The sequence below is a fragment of the Panthera uncia genome (genome assembly GCF_023721935.1).
Source record: "Panthera uncia isolate 11264 chromosome C1 unlocalized genomic scaffold, Puncia_PCG_1.0 HiC_scaffold_4, whole genome shotgun sequence".
Lineage (NCBI taxonomy): Eukaryota > Metazoa > Chordata > Mammalia > Carnivora > Felidae > Panthera > Panthera uncia.
In genome coordinates, this window is record NW_026057585.1 from 99,981,973 (window position 1) to 100,003,064 (window position 21,092).

General features: G+C 46.5%; 1 protein-coding gene across 1 annotated transcript in view; it reads right to left on the reverse strand.

Moving 5' to 3' along the window:
* Positions 1–21,092, reverse strand: part of LOC125913618 (calmodulin-binding transcription activator 1-like) — a 424,752-nt gene that overhangs the window by 134,644 nt on the left and 269,016 nt on the right. The window contains exon 4 of the mRNA XM_049618851.1: positions 2,068–2,135. Coding sequence (XP_049474808.1) covers positions 2,068–2,135 — 68 coding nt within the window. The remainder of the gene's footprint in view (positions 1–2,067; positions 2,136–21,092) is intronic.

A 21,092-nucleotide genomic window follows, 5' to 3' on the forward strand; every position in this document is an offset into this window, starting at 1 on the left:
TGAGGAATGAAGGGCACGCAGGGAAGCTGCAGGCTGCTTGAGATGAGGGCACTGTTTGGGGTCAGGAAACGGTGCAGAGACAGAAATCGGACAGGCTTCCTTCCCCGCGCCAAAGAAACTAGGGCAGTGCTTCTCAAAGTGGGGCCCCAATCTGGCTGCATCCCATCACCTGGCAGCCTGTTACAAGTAACAGGTCCCCAGGCCCCACACCAGGGCTATGGAGTCAGAAACTGGGGATTGGGTCCTAGCGCATGGATTTTAGCAAGCTCTCCGGCTGATTCCGGTGCCCTCTCAAGTTTGGGAATGTCTGCCCAAAAGATGCCCCCAGAAGAAAGGATAGATGAGCGTTCCCAGCTTTCCACAGCTGGGGACACGGCTATGCTCACCAAACAGTAGACTGTGCCCCGTTCAGTCTCCTCTCTGCCCCCACCCACGCTCCATGCAAGGATGTCCTCCCTGACCCTGTTCTTATTGGGCTTGGCCATGGGAATGGCCTCGGCTCAGGGATCCGTGATGTATGATACCACACCCAACAGAGATCGTCAGTCTGCCCGCATGGATTGCCTTAGGCTTTCAAGGCTCTGCCACACCCCATGACCATACGTCCCAGACTGCGGATGCTTCCTCAGCCCGGGGCCTGGAACAGAAGAACACATGGAGCCGTCCTAAACCCAACCAAGGCCACAGCCAACCCACAGACCCATAAGTAGGAAAAAAAAAAAAGTCTGTTGTTCCAAGTCACTAAGTTTGGAGATTATTTCTCAGATAGCATGATCCCAGCAAAAGCTGACTGATGCAAACCATTTAATTTTATAGCAAAGGAAATCACAGCCCCAGAAAGCTGAGCAGTTGAGGACATCCTGCAGGGGGATTCAGGCTGAAAGGTGAGGAAAAAAAAATCAGAGCCAACTTCTAACCCCACCTGTGGAGACACGAATCTCAGAACTAACCTCTCCCCTCTGCATCCTCTAACCTCCTCCGAAATGGGCATTTTTGTCCTCATCTAAATGATGCTAAGCGGTAAAACCTAATCCTAATAAAGTAATAGCTTAAAGTACCTTCTAGAATGAGTAAACGTTCTAGAGGATAAGACTCTCTTTCCTCCATGACTCAGAAACAAGAATATCAAGGAACCGGCCGAGGGGACAGAGGACACACCTCTGCCCCTTTCCCTGGTCTGTTAACTTTCCTGCAGAATCTGGTGCTTCTGCCCAAAGTGAAACAGACTGAGTCTTCTGCCTCTTCAGCTGAACCCAGAGCCCAGCCACCGTGTGAGCCACACTCTGGTTAACGCTCATCACTCTGACAAACGCCTGGCCCCGTCACCGCTGATGGACCAGGGGTGGCAGCTGGTGGCCACATATTCCCAAAGCTCTACACTGTAACGTACCAAAAAGAAAAACTGAGAGAGCAGGAAAGAAGAGCCTGCCTTTTAAACAGACCCGGCGCCCCAACTTCACTGTTCTCCACAAAGCAGTTATCACCTGTGCTGCAGAACACAGAGCAGCTGAGTCTCCACCAATTCCCCGTCCCCAAGTGGCGAGGAAGTTCGGCGTCTGTGGCAGTCGGTAGGTTCAAGCACATTTACTACGCAACACACTGCAAACCTAGTCATTGCTTCTGATCTGGGAGATCTTCTTACCACCGCCAAGAATAGCTCGACTCTCAGTTTGTAAGACACGTTGAGATGAGAGTGGACAGTTAAGGTAGTTTCCCTTTTAGAGAGCGAGTTTCTAGAGAACACTGGTGGCAGGTGGGCACTTTCCCAAAATAAACTTCCCCTGATGTTCCCGCCTGCCGAGGCCTTCAAAGCCGCTGGCTGGGGGGACACGGCGTTCAGCCATCAGGTTAAAAGTTCCAACTCTGTCTGACGGCAGCCGTGCTTTTAGCCGGTTGCGTCCACTGCCACGATCTTAGGTCAATTAACGAGACCTCAGTGTCACGAGCTACCAAAGGCAACGGGGTATGTTCAACTTGCCCGTGAACTGACTGGCCAAACCAGGTAATCAATGAAAATCAATCCACTCACTGTACATAGTCGAAAAACTGCAAGATCTGGGACATTACCTTGTCTTAGGGGATGTGGTTAGCCATTCTTCGTGTTTCTCAAATGTTATTAAATAAGCTGCAATTTCCTGCAACAGAAGAATAAAAAAATAATAACAACAATTAGCTCACATGGGCTCCTGAGAGGTAAGAAAGTTCTTGTTGCTTCCCAGCTGCTGCCTCCCTGGCGAGGCTGCCCCCCCCCCCCCATCTCTGCTGGAAAACACTTGACTCGGATGGTGCTTCTATTTTGATTTCGTTAAGCCCTTTCCATTCAACCTGCCATACAATAATAATCAAAGCACTGGGTTTCAAAAGATGAGTCGGTGACAAGGACAAAGATATTTCTCTGTGGGAGCGAAACATCAGACACCATTTCAGATACTGAATGTCATTAATTTGAAGGAGGGACAAACACATGCCCAACAACAGGTCTGCACTCATACAAGGTCATCATTGGAAAGTTTCGTCTGCCTCCTTCCGAAGCCGTACTAATCTTTCATCATTGTCACGAGAGACGTCAGGTTCTCTCAGCTTGATTCCCACCCCCACCCCCAGCCCTGAGCCAAATCACACAAAGATTAAAAAGAAAAGATAAAGCCATATGCCAGAGAAAGAGAGAGAGAGGTTAACCTTTCCCTCTACTGATAACTTAATCTATTGAGCGGCGCTTCAGAGAGAAGAGCTATGTCAGCAGAGTTTAAGGCAAAGATGGAGAAAATGTGGGCACCTAAAGGTAAATTAAATATTTATAAACACAACAACATCACTGCAGATAGAATTACTGATTTATTAATAATTTCCATAAAAAGCCAGTGGGTGACATCAACATAAGTCATTGCTCTGGCTCTGGGGCATGATATGGCCCATTACTTCCAGCTCCAAACAGATCTGCTAACATGAAATTGGCAGGGATTGGAAGTTAAATTAAGGCTGGACTAGTACACATTTCCCTTGATCTTGATGATGAGACAGCACGGAGCTGCGGCCCTCGACAATGAAAACATGCAGAGAGGGAGTCTTCATCTCGAATTTCTCTGCAGCCAGGGTTCCCAGAGGGCTCGTGATGATGCAACAGCCCAGCCAGGCAGAGGCTCGTACCCTTCCTCTGTAGTTAGCCTCCTCTGGGCCTGGATATAACGGGGCTGACACCTGTGACCAGAGATGCTGAACCCACCCTTGAAGAAAAAGAAAAGACTCAACAAAACTGTTAGCAGAGCAGGTTAAAGTAGAAAACGTCACCCACGGCATGCGGTTTGAAGGCCACAGACTCAGGTGGAGATCAGGGTCTCATAGATCATGGACATCAGCCACTACCACCAGGTGGCCAGTGACTGGTGAACCAGAGTCCACACCACCTCGCTCTGGAACCCTGGACCTTTCACCAAGCACCTGGGAAGTGGAAACCCATGGACAAAAGAGAGCTGCCTCATTGCCCATGTTCTTGTCATTGAGGGCAGCTAAAGACACTGACCAACCAGCACGTGCTTCTCTCTCATCTCTGAGCCTGCTCTGTTCCATGCTCCATTTCCTCTCCTTAGAAAACACCTATGAGGCCTCACCAGAGCAAACACCACTCCCTTTGGCCCTCCTAACTATTCATGGCAGGGTCAGTTGCCCATCCCGTGCTCTCCCATGGCACCACACCATCCTCCATTGCATATGATTTATTGCTTGGCATCCTAATTACTTGTTTACTTGAATAGCATCCCCCACTGGATCATGAGCTCCTCAAGGGCAAGGAATATGTCATCACTGATGTATCCCCAGGACCTAACAGTGTCCTGACAAACGTTTATTAGGCAGATGGATGGACGGGTGGGGAGATGGGAGGGAAGGAAGAAAGGGGGGGGCATGATGGAAATAAACGTGCATGTAGAAGTGAGGACGTGTGTCTGTGTGCACAACTTCTGAGTGTGTTGTGTGTCTGTATGGATTTATTACTAGGTGAAGCGATAGCTTAAAAACAGCAAAACGCAGCAATTCCTAAGTAAACCTTTACCTGGCTTTAATTAGCTGCAAGCCACAGGAGGAAGGTGTGCTGTAGTTAAGCTACGGAAGCACACAGACCTGGCTTTGGGTGCTGGCTCTGACACTTGTTAGCTGTCTGATCTTGAGAACGTTGCTTACCCTGTAGAAGCAGTTTTCTATGAAACTGAGGTAATACCACCTCATGAAGCAACAATTCTTAATACACTGACTAGCATATAGCAATGCCCCAGAACCACAGCTACCATTATTATCATCATAAGATCGACATGATGTGAGCTGCCCATCTAGAGGCCCCTGATGAGGTAGCAGGTACCAAAATGGTCCAGCTTGGAAGCTGCCAGCACTGCTGGACTTACCTTCATCGATGTACACCCTCCATCCTTCTCCACCCCCTATGCCCGCAGGAATGATAGCATCACAGGGACTGTTGAGAGTTAGTTGGAGCTGACCCCTCCATTTATCTATGGGTGTCCACTTGGTTTCATAAAACACGGAGAGCAGACAGTGGCCGGAGTCAATGAATGGATAAATTGAACCGCTTATGAGCATCAGCCCAACTACCTGAATTTCAGAAAACTTGGCATCTAGAAAAATAGCCTGCGCCAACTGGAATACCCCTGGGATCCACGTCCTTACCCAGGATCATGCTGAGAGCTAAGTGCCCCCTACTGGCCCAGAAGGGATGGGGGCACGGTGCATCCCAACCACCTGGAGACTTACCACAGTGTTCCACAGATCCAGACACCCAAAGAAGACCTTCGTGAACATCCCTTGGCCAACACTCACCCCAATCCGGCAGGGCTGCCCCTACTGCTACTGTCCTTCAAAGAAATAAACTCCTTGGACCACTTATTGCCTTCAACATTTACTCTACAAATATTTACTGAGCATCTGTTGTGCACCAGTGAACAAGACCACTCTGAACCCTGCTCTTCAAAAAATATATATTTATTTATTTATTTGTTTATTTATTTTGAAAGAGAGAGAGAGAGCACAAGTTGAGGAGGGGCAGAGAGACAGGGAGAGAGAGAATCCCAAGTAGGCTCTGCAGTATCAGCACAGAACCCAAGTTGGGGCTTGATCCTATGAACCAGGAGATCACGACCTGAGCCAAAATCAACAGTCGGACGCTTAATTGACTGAGCCATGTGGGAGCCCCCTCAAGCCTACTCTTGAAGAACTCATGGTCAGGTAGATGACAGAGATAAGTCAACATGATGGGGCAGCATCAGCACCATTACAGAGTCACCTGTCCAGTCGAGTCTGTAGCCAGACCCAGCGGGGGCTCTGTGTAGACCATCTCAGGTCTACTGAGCTGCTGTGCAAGCAAGCCAAGCCATAGGAAGTCACAGTGATTTATGAACTACCTTTGAGCACAGGCCACTGCTTCCTCCACCCCAAGACAACAGTACCTCCCACACAGAGCCCCTTGGTGGAGCATTCGTCCCACTTAAGGTTAGCCTTTCTGAGCAAAGGAAACTGAATGCCTAGACCCAGGTACTTGCCTCTGTGGTGCTCAAGTGGCCAGGCACTGGAGCTGAACTCAGCCACCAACGAATGTCACCGTGTTGCTGTCTGGCTTCCAGCTGGACTGGGCGTGTCTGAGTTACCTGTCTACTCCCAGTCCCATGCTGCCTAGTGGCATAGCCCATTTCCCTGGCCCAGGTCTTGGTCCACCTCATCACCAAATGGGAAGACCATGGGGGCAGACTCACTGTCCCAAAGCTAAGAACATCTTGGGGAAATGGGTGTGCATATGCCAAAGAAGTGCACAGAATAGTAGGTGCTAAAGAGTGTAGAGCAAAGAAAGAACCATCAAAATTCAGAGTAAGGACAGTCAGCTCGTCCAGGGCAGGGGATAGTTTGGGGGGGAAACAGAGGCTTCTCGTCAGCAGCATCGTTACTATCATCACAATGGCTAACGTTAGTAGAATGATGTCTGAGGCCAGGTACTTCTCTAGGACTTTGTGGGGGAGAACCTCACTTAACCTTCATAACAAACCATGAAGCAGGAACCATACCCATTTTATAGGTCAGAAAACTGAGGCACCGAGCAGTTCAGTGGCTTGCCCGAGGTCACATGGCTAGTCTCTGTGGAACGAGAACCCAAACCAATGTGGAATGGTTCCAGAGCCTACACTCTCCACTGCTGTTCTGAATTTCTTACGATGTGCTCAGGAAAAAAGGAAGCCTGCATGCGGAGAGTCACGTTTTCTCCAACATGGTTTCCAGCCTCCTGCTCCCCAATGACCTGAAGGCACTTCACAGCCCCACCACCCTTCGGAGGACCAGGGGAAGCCAGGCTGAACATCCATCAGTGGGATTCTCTCCTTCCAGCACGATCAGGTTCATTTCCACCCAAAACCCTTGTATGATTCATGGGACCATCTATACTTCATTGACAGTGAGAATCCCTTATATTCAGACACTGTTGACTTAAAATATCTTACAATGCAGAGAAAGCCAACAGGCGAGAAGAGAGACATTCAAAGCTGCGGAAAGAGGTTTAAAAAAAAAAGATCTTCAGCCCAACTATCTGGCCTTTCCCTCTTTCCCCAAAGCTCCATCAACCTAGGCAAGTGGAAACAGATACGGTCTACCTCATTGTTACAGAGCAGGAAACTAAGGCACAGAGAAGGGAAGCGACTTCCCCAAGGTCAACATCTGTGGCTGAGCCAAGCTGGGAACCAGGGCTCCTCACTCACGGTGCGTGCATGGTCTCGTTGGCTCTCAAACTCAAATCTGGCCCAGGAAATTCACGGAGCACTCACCAAGAAGAGAGCTTGCCCCAGAGAAGTGAAAACAGGAGCTCAAATGAAATTGTATACGTGAATGTTCAAAGCAGCATTATGCACGATCACCAAAAGGTGGGAGCACCCCAACGTCCATCACAATATGGATGGATAAACAAAATGTGAGACGTCCACACCACAGAAGGCTGGTCAGTCATAAAAAGGAATAAAGGTCTGATACACGGATGAACCTTGAAAACTTGCCGAGGGAAAGAAGCCAGGGGAAAAGGCCACATACTGTAGGATTCCATTGGTATTAAATGTTCAGGACAGACAGATCCATAGGATTGGCAGCTGCCAGGGGCTGGACGAAGAGAAGAATGAGGGGTGACTGCTACTGGGTATGCAGTTTCCTTTTGCGGGGACAAAGCTGTCCAGAACTAAATGGTGGTGAAGGTTACCCCAAACTGTGAATGTACTAAGTGCCTAGGGGCTAAAAAAAAAAAAAGAACAAGGGGTGCCTGGTGGCTCAGTCGGTCCGACTTCGGCCCAGGTCATGATCTCGAGGTTTGTGAATTCGAGCCCTGTGTCGGGCTCTGCCGACCACTCAGAGCCTGGAAGTTGTTTCGGGTTCTGTGACTCCCTCTTGCTCTCTGCCCCTCCCCCACTCATGTTTTCTCTCTCTCTCTCTCTCTCTCTCTCTCTCTCTCTCTCTGTCTCTCTCTCTCTCTCAAAAATAAACATTAAAAAAATTGAAAAAAAGAAAAGATCAAGAAGAAGGTGCAGACATCCAGCGAGGTGTGGCACTGGAATGCGGAAGGTGCCAGCACCACTGCCGTGGACTTGCACCCACAGGCTTTCTCCAGCCTCCTGGCTCCCTTGGTGTCACCTTCTTCTTGGAGCCTCGGTGCTGCAGCATCGCTGAGAAGAATGAGCCGGCTGTCAAGATGAGGGAGCTCACTGCAGGCTCCAAAGCAAAGACTGTGCAGCTTGCAGGTTTTAAATGTTCACTTTGTCCTTTGGACGTTCAAACAAAAGCTGCCGCCAAGGTGTGGCGTCTGTGTGTGGCAGGGGCTCGGGGAACAGGCTGCCATTGAGTCCCACGGGCCCCTGCATCTGCCCGGCACCAGGTCCCGTCCCTGCAGACCAAGAAGGTGGGCGGGCCCCTCCCCTAAGCACTGACCCAGCCCCTTCCAGGGGGGGCAGCGAGGGCGGGGCCCAGGGGTGGCAGAGCCCCGCACTTGGCAACGCTGCCTCATCCCCGCCGTGGGGTCGTGAATCTCCACCTCGGAAGGCACGCTGACCACTCACCGTCCGATCACCAGGCAAGGCCAGGCCTGCCTGCCCCCCGGGGCTGATGGGGTCTGATGGAGGACCGCAAAGCCCCTCTCGGTGGCCAGCAGGCTGCGGTCACCCGCAGCGGCTTCCCTGAGACTGGCTCTTCTCGCCCTTCCCACCTCAGCCCCCGTGCCACCTGCCTGGCCCTGTTCACAGCCCACCTCCTCCAGGGAGTCCTCCCTGCTGCTTCACTCCAATGAACTCCAGCTTCCGTGACCTTCTCAGTAATGGCTCACCACTCCTGGCCTCCCAGCACACAGTCCCTGCTGCTGCTCGCATGTTCGCCCCTGGTGGTTCTCTCTTCCCGGCTTTGCAGCATCTGGGGAGGGTCTGAGTCTCAGTTCTGACTACACCTTAGGGTCCCAAACAATTCTGTATCCAGAGCCAACTGCAGACCTGACAGCGGTGGGATGAAAAAACGCCCAGTCTCTTCTAAAGGACGCGGACAGAAAGAGCCCACGTCGGAGCCGTGGAGGTTGTGGAGGTGAAGGGACAAAGGCACAGGTGCCACGGAGGCTCGGGGGCCCTGTGTGCAGAGGCGCTACAGAAACGTTCCGCTCAGCGCAGAGCACCACAGCCCGAGAGGCAGCCCCCGGCCAGGCCGCCAGCACCCCAACAGCCCTGTCCGCTAGAAACAGAACACGAGCCACAAAGGCGAGCGAGCCACGGGCGCGACTTCAAAATTCCCAGAGGCTACGTTTTCAAAAAAGCAGAAACAAACGGGAGAAATTAATTTTAATCATATATTTTGTCAACACGTTGTCCATTTTAACCCAGGAGCTCCAAATGATTATGATCTCGCCAATTTCGAGAAAGTAGTCACGAGCTACTTGGCACTCTTTTTCATACTGAGTTCTCAAGCTCTGGTGTGCATTTTCCACTTGGGCCCAGCTCAGTTTGGAGCGACCATCTTTCAAGCGCTCGACGGCCACGTGCGGCTGCCACACTGGACATGCTGCCCCGGATACGGATATCAGAGGAATCTGCAAAAAACAATATGCCTCCTAAAGCCAGATCTGAAACCCGGGCGTGAATGCGGAGGCAGCCACAGAAAACACTTCCCCTGAAGCAGGGCTCGGCCCCACAGGCCCACCCCAGAGGTGAGGAGCCGCGTCCTGCCTCTGGCATGCTGGGAAGCCGCATCTGCTGGGGAGACGATGCAGGATTCTCTGAGAGGCTGAATTCACTCCTTCTCTCGGCCCAAGCTGGCTGTTACTTCCATTCCCTCTCCAGAAGGAGCCTCCCTCCTGCTGCAGAGACCCCACAGAATCATCCAGCCCAGAGGAACCAGCCTCCCCTTCAACAATGTCGTGTGAAGCTGCCCTCAGATCTCCCGGGGACAGTCCGCCCTCGATCTGTCTTCAAGGCACGGGTACAGTGTCTGGGAGAGAGTAGGGTCAGTCTCAAGGGGCCTTTGGTGCCTCTTGGGACAAATTAAATAGACAAAAACAACAAACTGTATCGAGATGTGGGTTTTTTTATACTCCCGAATCCAAGCAATAAAAATATCTGTGGTCTACATAATCTCAGATATTTTGCACACCAAAAAAATGAATCTTCAACCAAGGGATAATTTTTAAAGTTTGTTTTTTATGAGAGTTCTGCACAAGGGTTTTATCTGTAAGGGACCAAAGCTGGGGGGGAGGGGGGGGGGAGGGGAAGCCAGGACTCTCCTAGCAGCTGGCCCCAGCATCTGCTGGAGCCACAAAATGCAATTATATTACTCCCAAACGAGAAGTAAAAATATCTTGTTTCCAATACTCTTGGTTTTAAGACTCATACTTAATGTCCTCTGGGTATTTCAATGGTGCCAGATCTCTGTGTTATGTACTTTATTAGGGATGTGTGAATGTCATATTAATGACTTCTAACCAACATGTTTACAGTGGAGGCACATTTTCCCAGAACCCACTGCTCACTGCACTTCACAAAAAATAATTGGCCTTAATTTAAATAAATAACCATTCCGTAACCCCCTCCTAGGGGCATCTCTCACCTGCAGGGCTCCCCATGCATAAAGCTGGTGGGTCTCCTTCTTCATGACAAATATTCTGACCCTGGGTCCAACAGTGCAATGCCCTTTCTCCATACATCCCTGTCCCCATCCACTGATGTACCTCCCAAGCAGCCAGCTGGCCAAGCCAACTCCCTCTACAGGATGCTCTGGGTCCCTACCCACAAATCAAAAACACCACCCTGAATCATGCTTTCAAAATGACCAGCTCTTATAAACAACTAGCATATAGAATAATGGTGTGTGTATATATATATACATTTTTTTTTTATGTATGAGTGGTAGCATAGCCCTACACTGACACTTTATGAGAAAGGTGGTGATTAAGATCTCAGGGATCCAAAGACATCTGGAGGACTTTCCACAAAATGGTAAGTAGCAATTCAGGATAAATTCCTAACATCCCAGACTTCTGCAATAAAGCCTGGACCAGTTGGCTGTCTTATTTAGATGTGGTAAAGCACGGTTATGGCCATCAAAGTGCCAATGCAAGGGGCACCTGGGTGACTCAGTCAGTTAAGTGTCCAACTTCAGCTTAGGTCATGATCTCACAGTCCATGGGTTTGAGCCCCGCGTCGGGCTCTATGCTGACAGCTCAGAGCCTGGAGCCTGCTTCAGATTCTGTGTCTCCCTCCCTGCCTCTCTCTCTCTCTCTCTCTCTCCCTCTCTCAAAAAATGAGTAAACATTTTTAAAAAGTGCCAATCTGAGCAGAGACAATGAGCCATCACAAAAATATTCCGAGAAAGATTCGGTGCAGAAGCAATCCACCGAGTGTTTGATTAGTTTCATTGTCCACTCATTGGTTCAATCATTTGGTGAATCATTGAGCACCTACTATACACCAGGCACCACGCAAGGTGGTGCCCTAATGATACAGACATAGGAGTAATGATCCTGAGAAATACAGCTGGGAAGACAGGCGGGGCTGCAGGATCCAGGGCTACTGTGTGCCCACGACACAGACGGTGAGGCCACACGAGCAGCACAGATCATGTGTCCATGCTGAGAAGAGAAATGGAGGTTTCGCCAAGGAGCTAACATGTAAACTGGGTCTTGCAGAGTGAGTAGGGGGCTGCCCGGCGGACATGGTAAAGGCGTGAGGGAAAGGAAACCACAAGTGCGAGAGCAGGGAGCTGGGAGAAGCACATGTGTTTGGGGAACTTGGATTAACGGGAAGTAGGGAGAATCCACAGGGCGCAGGGAGTGACAGAACCCAAAGCTGGAAGGGTAAGGAGGCACCAGACCAGGGGGGGATGAAGATGACCAGTGAATGGAGTTTTCTCCACAAGAGCCAGGGGAGCCGTCAAGAGCCTTCGTGCGCAGGGGAGGCACAAGGAGAGCGCTCGGACGGTGCGGTGGCAGAGAGGACAGGCTGGGACCCTGAACTACAATGCGGGAGTGGAAACGTGGAGCAAAGTTGAATGTTTTCAGAAGTGAAGTAAGTGGGCTTGAAAGCCAATTGGCTGGAGCAAACAAGGCAGGGAGGGCGTCTCCAAAGGACAGGAAGCCCCGAGAGAAGCGCCGGTGTGGATGCCCACGGAATTTGTTCCCGTTCGGTATATTTGCTGACACTCCAGGATGGGGAGGTGGCCATTGCCAGCTTCTCTTGAAAAATAAGATCTGGCTGCTCCGGGCCACGTTCCTGCAGCATCGCTGGTTGGAGCTGAGGAGCGGCTGCCCCTTTGGAAGGGCGAGAGCTCTCAGACGGCCGCCTTCCCCACCTGGCTGGCTCTCTCCGCTCACAACATCTGCTCGGACCTTGCAGGCACATGACTTTGGGCCTCCTGCTCGGAGGTTTCTGGCATTGAAAATGAAGTGGATTGCGAGACACAAATCATCTAGGTTATCCAGAAAGAAATACATTTCGAGCGATAGATTTTAAGAGAGAGATATGCTGGCTAGAGCAGTCATTGCCCCTCAATACAATATTTGCTGATTAATCTGGACCCGAGGTTGCCCCACCTTCTATCTCAATATTGTGCCAGTTGTCAATTGATTATCCTTTGGCTCCAACTGCACCCTTATTTGTCCTGCTTTATGACACTGACAATGGGCCCTGTAAACATTTCTCCTGGGCCAGCCTAGCGAAATGTTCAGCTTCGTCAATAGAGAGCATGAAGTCACCATGCAAGATGACGGTGGCAAGATGTCTCCCTTCTGGTCTCTGCCCTCTGTCACTATGATTGTCAGCATCACTATTATTCACAGCAGGAGCCCAGGAGCCCCAGCGACACCCCACAGCGCCTTCCCTCGCTGGCAGCCTGCCGCTCTGGTCCTCCCAAAGCCCTCAAGCAACACCGAGCCACCTCTGCAGACCAGCTACAGCCTACGCCGTTAGCAGCCAGCATGTTCCTACGTCGGCCGGGTGCTCTGAAAAGGTCTGAATTTCAGCCCATGGGGTGGAAGGAACTCTTCTAGTCCTTAGATTTTTTATGGTCTACTCTTCCTCAACGCACAGGTCGTTGTCCCAGAAGCACCTGGCACTTCCACAATCCTCAGAATTGTCTTTATCCCTGTTGGTAGTCAACGACCCTTTCCTAGCTATTAAATGTCCCCTGCTCGAATAACTAATGTGGTTTCTATGTCCTGACTAGACCCTGGCTGATAAAAGAATCATCCACCTCCCTGAGGATACTGATAACCTCACTGCTGTGTCATCACAGAAGACATACTAAAAAGCATAGGGAAATGAAAAGACACCTAAAGGAGAAGAAGGATGCGTTGGGGGAAATATTCAAGTCCCGGTGAGAACTCTGTACCCAGTCTCCCAGACTCCAGCCCCACGGTAGTTTGAAAGGCAATGGAATGATGTGTGCCCTTAAGTTGTGAAAATAGCTCATCCGCCTTTTGCGGAAGATAAGAGTTTCTTGCAGACTGGGAAAAAGTCACTCTCCATCTCCCTCTGACTTTGTGATTTGGGTCAAGTGACTTGACATTTCCTCACCTGAACTATGGGACAACACAACTGCATTTCATGGTGTAATATATGCAGACTCTAAGTACACAGTAGATCACTGGTCTAAAATGTCTTTAATCGGCTCCACTGAGGTATAATTTACATACAGTAAAATGCAACTTATTTATTCACTCATTCATTTTTGTAGAAATTCCTTCTGATGTTTTTCTATGGCAATATATTTTATTTTTTTAATTGAAGTTTAGTTGACATACAATGTTATATTAATTTCAGGTATGGAGTATAGCGATTCGACATTTATATACATTATGCAGTGCTCACCATGATAAGTTTATATAGTTACCACCTACCATCTAAAGTTATTACAATATTATTGACTATACTCCCTATGTTGTAACATTTCATCCCTGTGACTTATTTATTTCATAACTGGAAGTCCTTACTTCTTAATCCCGTTCATCCACTTTGCCCATCCTCCCCACACCTCTCCCCTCTGGCAACCACGAGTTTATTCTCTGGATTTGAGTATGTTTCTGTTTGTTTGTTTGTTTGTTTGTTCATTGGTTTCGCTTCTTAGATTCCATATACAAGTGTAATCATATGGTATTTGTCTTTCTCTGACTTATTTCACTTAGTATAGTAACCTCTAGGTCCATCCATGTGGTTGTAAATGGTGGTATTTCATTCTTTTTATGGCTGAGTAATATTCCACTATATATATTCACCACCTCTTCCTTATCCTTTCATCTATGGATGGACATATCCTGGCTATTGGATTGTTTCCATATCCTGGCTATTATAAATAGTACTGTGATAAATGTAGGGGTGCATATATCTTTTCTTATCAGTCTTTCTGTTTTCCTCAGGTCAATACCCAAAAGTGGAATGACTGGGTAATAGGGTACTTCTGTTTTTAACTTTTTGAGGAAGTTCCATAGCATTTTCCACAGCGGCTGCACCAATTTTCATTCCCACCAATGGTGCATGAGGATTCTCTCTTGTCCACATCCTCGCCAACATTCGTTATTTCTTTTCTTCTTGATATTAGCCATTCTGACCGGTGTGAGGTAACATCTCATTTCAGTTTTGATTTGCGTTTCCCTGATGATGAGTGATGTTGAGCATCTTTTCGTGTGACTGTTGGTCATGGGTATGTTTTCTTTGAAAAAAATGTCTATTTGGGTGACCTCCATCCATTTCATGATCAGACCGTTTCAATTCATTTTAAATGTATGGTTCAATAAATGCTAACAAATATATTATGTATCTCCCACCACATTTAAGATAGAAAATGTTTCCGGCACCATGAAATTTCTTTCATACCCCTTTTCAGTCCATCTCCATCATACCTCCAGCCTCAAAGCAACCATTGATCTGCCTTCTGTCATTAGAGATTAGTTTTGCCTGCTCTAGAATTCTATGTAAATGAAATCATACGGTATGTATTCTTTTTGTGTCTGGCTTCTTTCATTTGAGATAATGTTTCTGAGATTGATTCCTGTTGTGTGTATCAGTAGTAATCCATTCCTTTTTATTGCAAAATATTATTCCACTGTATAGATTTGTCATAATTTGCCTATTCATTCAAATGTTGATGGACATTTGTGTTGTACCCATTTGTGAGCTGTTATGAATAAAAATTCATAAGGAATTAACATTCGTTTGCAAGTCTTTGTGTGGGCATGTGTCTCCATTTCTCTTTGGTAAAAACTTAGGGCATGGAATTGCTTGGTCATATGGTAAGTATGAAACTGCCAAACTGGTTCCCGAAGGGGTTGCTCTATTTTATATTTCCATCAGGAATGTGTGCAAATTAAAGCTGCTGCACCTCTGTGTCAACACTTGGCACCGTCCATGTTTCCAATTTTAGCCACTGGAGAGCATATATGGCTATCTCAGTGCAGTTTCAACTTGCTTTTGCCCAATAAATAATGATATGTAACATATTTTTTCATGTGCTTATTGACCCTGTGTATATTTTCTTTTGGAAAGTCTGTTTTAATTTTCGCCCAATTTTTTATTTTTTTTTAATTTTTTTTTAACGTTTATTTTATTTTTGAGACAGAGAGAGACACAGCATGAACGGGGGAGGGGCAGAGAGAGAGGGAGACACAGAATCAGAAGCAAGCTCCAGGCTCTGAGCCATCAGCCCAGAGCCCAACGCGGGGCTCGAACTCACGGACCGCGAGATCGTGACCTGAGCTGAAGTCGGACGTTTAACCGACTGAGCCACCCAGGCGCCCCTAATTTTCGTCCAATTTTTAATAGGGTTGTGTGTCTTTTCATTGCCGAATTATAATGGTTCATTTTGTATTTTGGATAGGAGTCCTTCATAATAAGGTTTGATAATAAGGTTTATGAGTGTTTTCTTCCCATCTCTGGTCTACTTTTTCATTTTCTTAAAGATATATTTCAAAGAGCAGAAGTTTTTAACTTGGGTAGTTCAATTTATCATTTTTTTCTTGCTCACTTTAAGAAATCTGCATCTACTCCAACTTGTCTGCTTTCTTTTGGGAATGTTTAGACTGTATTTAGTGTAATTATCAATGTGGTTGGGGCTAAATTTACAGCCATGCTATGTGCTTCCTGTTTGTTCCATTTGTTCTTTGTTCCTTTTTCCTCTTTTTTTTTTTTTTTTTTTGCCCTCTGTTGGATTAACTGATTTTTTTTTTTTTTTAGTATTCCATTTTATCTCCATATTGTCTTATTAGGTTTGCCTCTGTTTCATTTGTGGTTGCTCGATGATTTACGTTATGCATCTTTAACTTAACGGAATCTGCCTTCAAATAACACTAGGTATACTCACGTAAATTGCAAACCTAAACAGTGTACTTCCACTTTGCCCCTTCTTTCATTCTTGGTATTGTCCGCTGTCATAGACTTTACTTCCAGATACGTTCTAGACCCCCAATGCAGTGATTTAAGCAATTGGTTACCTTTTAAAGAAATTAATAGTGAAGAAAAATATCTTATATTTACCTATACGGTTTACCATTTTTAGCACTCCATGTTGTTTTGTATAGGTCCCAGTGTTCACCTGCTGTCATCCTTCCTCACATGACCTTCCTTTAACATTTCTTACAGGTCTGCAAGCAATGAATTCTCTGATGTGCGTGTGTCTGTGTGTATATGTCTGAGTCTGTGTGTGTGTGCATCCGTGTGTGTGTGTGTGTGTGTGTGTCTACTGGAAAGCATCTTTAGTTCACTTTCTTTTTTTAAGGATAATTTCACTGAATATAGCATTCCAGGCTGACAGGTCTTTTTCTCTTTCAGCACATAAGAGATTTTACTCCACTGTCTTCTGGTTTGCATGGTTTCTGATGAGAAATCTGCATAAATTCTTATTTTTCTCTACTGTAATGGGTCTTCCCCCAGCCTCTGGTTGACTTTAAGATTTCCTCTTTATCACTGATTTGAAGCAATTTGATTACAGTGTGCCTTGCTGCGGTTTTCTTTGTATTTATCTTGTTTGGGGTGTGTTGAGCTTCTTGGATCACTGGGTTTATAATTTTCATCAAATTTGGAAAACTGTCAGCCGTTACATCTTTAAATAAAGAGTGTTAGGCTTTGCTCTGACAGGCATTTGAGTTACTTGTACATCAACCTGATCCTCTGAAGACTTACTCTTAATCTTAGGTGGGTCTACAGTACCTCTTACTCTAGAAATGTCTTAGCCCCACTATTATTTTTTTCCCTTCTGTACTACATGTCCCATTTGCCCAGTTTGGCTGGTCAGAATTTGAACACCTCCCAGTCCTGTGTGAGCTCTGGGAATTTTTCATCTTATAGCCTTAGGTGCTATTAGCTCAACCTTGTGGAATTCCAACAGTTCAATATCCAGTAGAAACTTCCAGAAGACCCATGCAGATTTCTGGAGCACTTTCTCCATAAGGTTTTTCTCCTCTGTGACATTCTACCTTCTGATATCTGGCCATCTCAATCTCCCCAAACTCTGATATGTGTCTCCTCAACTCAGCAAGATGCATATACCCTGCTTGGGATAACCTCCCTCAAATCACATTTGAAATGCCTCCAAGCAGAAATACCAAGCGGTTGTAGGACTAATAATATCCTCTTGGGAACCAAAGTCCTACCCTGACTATTGCATAACATCTGAAAATATGATTCCATGTATTTTGTCCAGTTTTATATTGTTTATGGCAAGAGGACAAGTCTGCTCCCAGTTACTCCATCATGGACAGCAGCAAAAGTCTTGCCATGAATTTTTAGATTTTTAGATTTTCACTTTATTCTTTGAGATAGCAGCAATCTTTGAATAAAGGACATAGACAGGGTTCAAACTTCAAGGGTACCATTGTTGCCTCAGAGAAACATTACCTAAAGGCTATGGGGACCCGGGCTTTCTCCAATATCAAAAAGTGGGAGGGAAAGATAATGTCCGGGAACAACTGAATCCTGATTCTGTTTTAACAGCACCCACCCTACACTTCTACCCTTGGATGAAGATATAGACTTGCTGATCCGACAGATTCAGTTCAAGAATCAGAAGAGCCTAAAAGAGCACAGATTGTTGTTATAAGTCCTTCCAGAATAGTGATATAAACCTGAATATAAAACAGAAGCAGTGTTGCAAGAATTTGGCTTCTTTTTCAACCTTGGCAAGATTCTATCTGCACAGAAAGTGTCACTGACAGCCACACACTGCCAACTCCCATTAAGAACTAGGGACAAGGGACAAGCTATGTAAAAATATCCTGCATCTGCTGGTCTCTGTGTAGCCACCTCTCTTTAAGATAAATTCTGAATCCCTAGCTATGAAAATCAGGAATTTATATCAGGGTATGTATATGTGCGTGTGTGCGTGTGTGTGTTCTCTTCCTACCAATAAATAACCCTACTCACAGCACTAAAATATCTACCTCTGCTCCAACATTAACCAACAGAGCCCTTTGGAAATGGGTGGGTCTTAAATCATTCAAAAGAGTCAGAAAAGGATGTGAAGGTAGCAGACAATGGTTCCAGTGCCTATAGGGACAGAGTAGAGGTGAGCATTTTGACTTGTTCTTGGCCCTTTCTGCCTCCAAGCAAAGCAGAGCCACTTAACTCTGAACAACTAAATTTCCTTGCAGAACAAACACTAACACTCATCCTAACCCCTCCCCCACCCCAAATCCAATAAAACTAATAAAAACAGAAGCAAGCCATCTTAAAATTAACACATCCAAGATACAAGCAGAAACCATTGATCAAAACCTCCTATCTTCCCTCACAGCCGACAGTTCCAGAGCAGCCCTAACACCCCATAATGGAATCCCATTATCTACAAAGGAAACTCGTTCCAGAAGAGAGCCACAAACAAAGAGAGAATCAAAGGAGGCAGGCAAAGGGGGAGACTCCAGCGCTCGCCTCTGCTCCCATAGGAGGGGTATGACACTCAAGCTGAGAGAGCCATTAGAACTGCAGCAAGGAGGAGGCACTTGCCATAAGTTACAGAACTGAGAAGGAAATTAAGGAAGAGTCCAGTGGGGAAGGAAGGCTTGAGAGCCTACTTCTTTCCATCTGTGCAAAAGCAAAACAAGCTCATTTCATGTAGGAAGCAAATTGAGTCAACAAATATCTGTCCTTAAACTCCAGAATCGCCTGAATTTGGAAAATACAGGGATTTCAGCTAAAGGAGGGAACAAGTAAGATTAATTAGCAAATGCCTCAAATCCTTAATTCACACTTCAAACAAACAAGTTAATTGTGTAGCTAACAGAGTGTGACTTGATTATAGGCCACTGGTGGCCATTAATAGATGAAAGGTGTTTGGATTTCAATAGTGTTTGGATTTCATAACCCGCCTTCATAAAAGAAGTTAAGCTTAGCCACCACCTCCATTTGCTAACACCTGTGATCATGAATCCCACATGGCAAGCAAGCACCCCAGCTTTGAGCTTTTGGAATTGAAGAGTAAACAGGAGGAGAATTCATGAATTTTCTAGAGGTAATTGTTCTACTCTGCTTTGAAGAGCAGTTGAGTCTGGTCTCGGAAGACGTTAATACATGCATGAGCATAGCCTCCCTGGCTGACACTCAACCCAAAAGGCCCACTGCTACGCTGCTTCAGCAGGAATCCCTTTGGGAAAGCAGAGCAGGACCAGGCTCCGACCTGCAGATATTACCAATCAATCATGCAGACTTTATTCCCACAGGCACGAGCATAGGTCCACATAAGGCCTTAATTAAAACTACAAATGGAAGTGGAATCCAAAAACTGACCACTGACAAGTCTGGATCAGGCTTCCCTTTGACCAAGTGGGCCCTACCTTCAGAACTTCAGATTGCTTTAGAAGGAAAAAAGAGATCTTCCCCTTCTCTTGTTTCTTGATAATATCAAGCAGTAAGACGAATGATAAGGAGTCCAAAAGCATCATATTGTGTCATTTGAAGAGCAGTATGAGCCATAGGGCAGAAAACATGGTCAATCAAATATATCTTTCTGAGGAGCTTGTGATGTGATGATGCACATAATGTCAAAGTTTTATTAAAAGGGAGCTTACTTTTCAAAGGGTCATAATATGGCAATATCAGGAAAAGGACTGAAATCGCCATTTTTTGTGGTCACATGAAAAGGAAAAGGATTCCAGTAAAGGGAGGCCTTCACTGTCCAATGTGATAATGGTCTACAAAGTCATTCCCAGTGGGTCTGAAGCCAGATGCACCCCCAAGGGATCAGCCTTGATGCAATATTTTAATCTTCATTTGTTGAGCTCCATTAATTCCTTGGAAATCTGGGTCAGTCATTATGGGGGGTAGAAGCCATTGAGAAGACCCAGGCCCTCTCTTCAAAAAGCTTATGATCTTGGGGCACCTGGGTGGCTTAGTCAGTTAAGTGTCTGACTTCAGCTCAGGTCATGATCTCGTGGTTCACGGGTTCGAGTCCCACATCAGGCTCTGTGCTGACAGCTCAGAGCCTGGAGCCTGCTTTGTGGGTTCATGGATTCTGTGTTTCCCTCTCTCTCTGCCCCTCCCCTGCTCGTTCGTTCTCTCTCTCTCTCTCTCTCTCTCTCTCAAAAATAAATAAAACATTAAACAAACAAACAAAAAAAGCTTATGATCTTGAAAGTCTAGAAACCTACACAGAAAGTGGCGTGGGACTGAGACCACTAAGATCCAATGTGGGCTATGGGAAGTCCAGAAAGAGGCAAGTCAACGCAAGCTGGAGGAGTCAGGATAAAAAACCAAGATGGGATGGCAGGGAAAGGAGAGTAAAGGGCTGCTGTCCTTGGTTCTGAACCAACCTTGTGTTTCAGGACAGCAATGTCTTATTGCATGTCATAAACCATTAACCCATTAGTGAGTTCTAGATCAATCTATGGAATGGATGGAATGGAATGGAATGGAATGGATGGAATGGAATGGAGCGAAGTAGAATAGAATCCTATGGAGTAAAGCAGAATGGAATGGATGGAGTGGAGTAGAGGGGAATGGAATGAAAAATATCAGAGTATACCACAGGTAGCTTTGTTCCTTAAAACTTCTGTTCAGGCATTTCATCACAAATGAATGTGTGTGTGTGTGTTCTGGTCATGACATGAAATGTATTTCTGGATGTCAAGGACAAACTTGGGAAATCACTGCTCTAGGGTACAGTTGTTTCTTTCCATTCTTGAACATGAAGCTCCTGTCCCCAGGAATTCTGATGGAAGCTGCAACTAAGAAGCAGTGTTAGAAAAGAACACAGGATGCAAATCAAGAGAAAGAAAGAAATAGAAGACCATAAGTACTAAGAGATTTGAAGGGAAAGGAAGGGGAAAGACTTTTGATGTTTTCACACGAGTTACCCAAATTGCTGGGATTGCTGAAGTAGAAGGCATGTCTCCCACCTCTACACTTCAGGGGTTTCAAAAAGAAGGCAGCTGCATGGCGAACACAGCAACACTGGCTGTTTCACTGTCAGCTCTCTCATCTGTGGCCCTTACACTCAACAAAAGGCTTTAGCTCAGCATTAAAGGCTTTACTGTAAACTGGGAACAATGGCTGTACCTGTGTCAGAAGGTGGCAATGAGGATTGAATGAGTTAATTTATGCCAAATACTTAAAACCAAG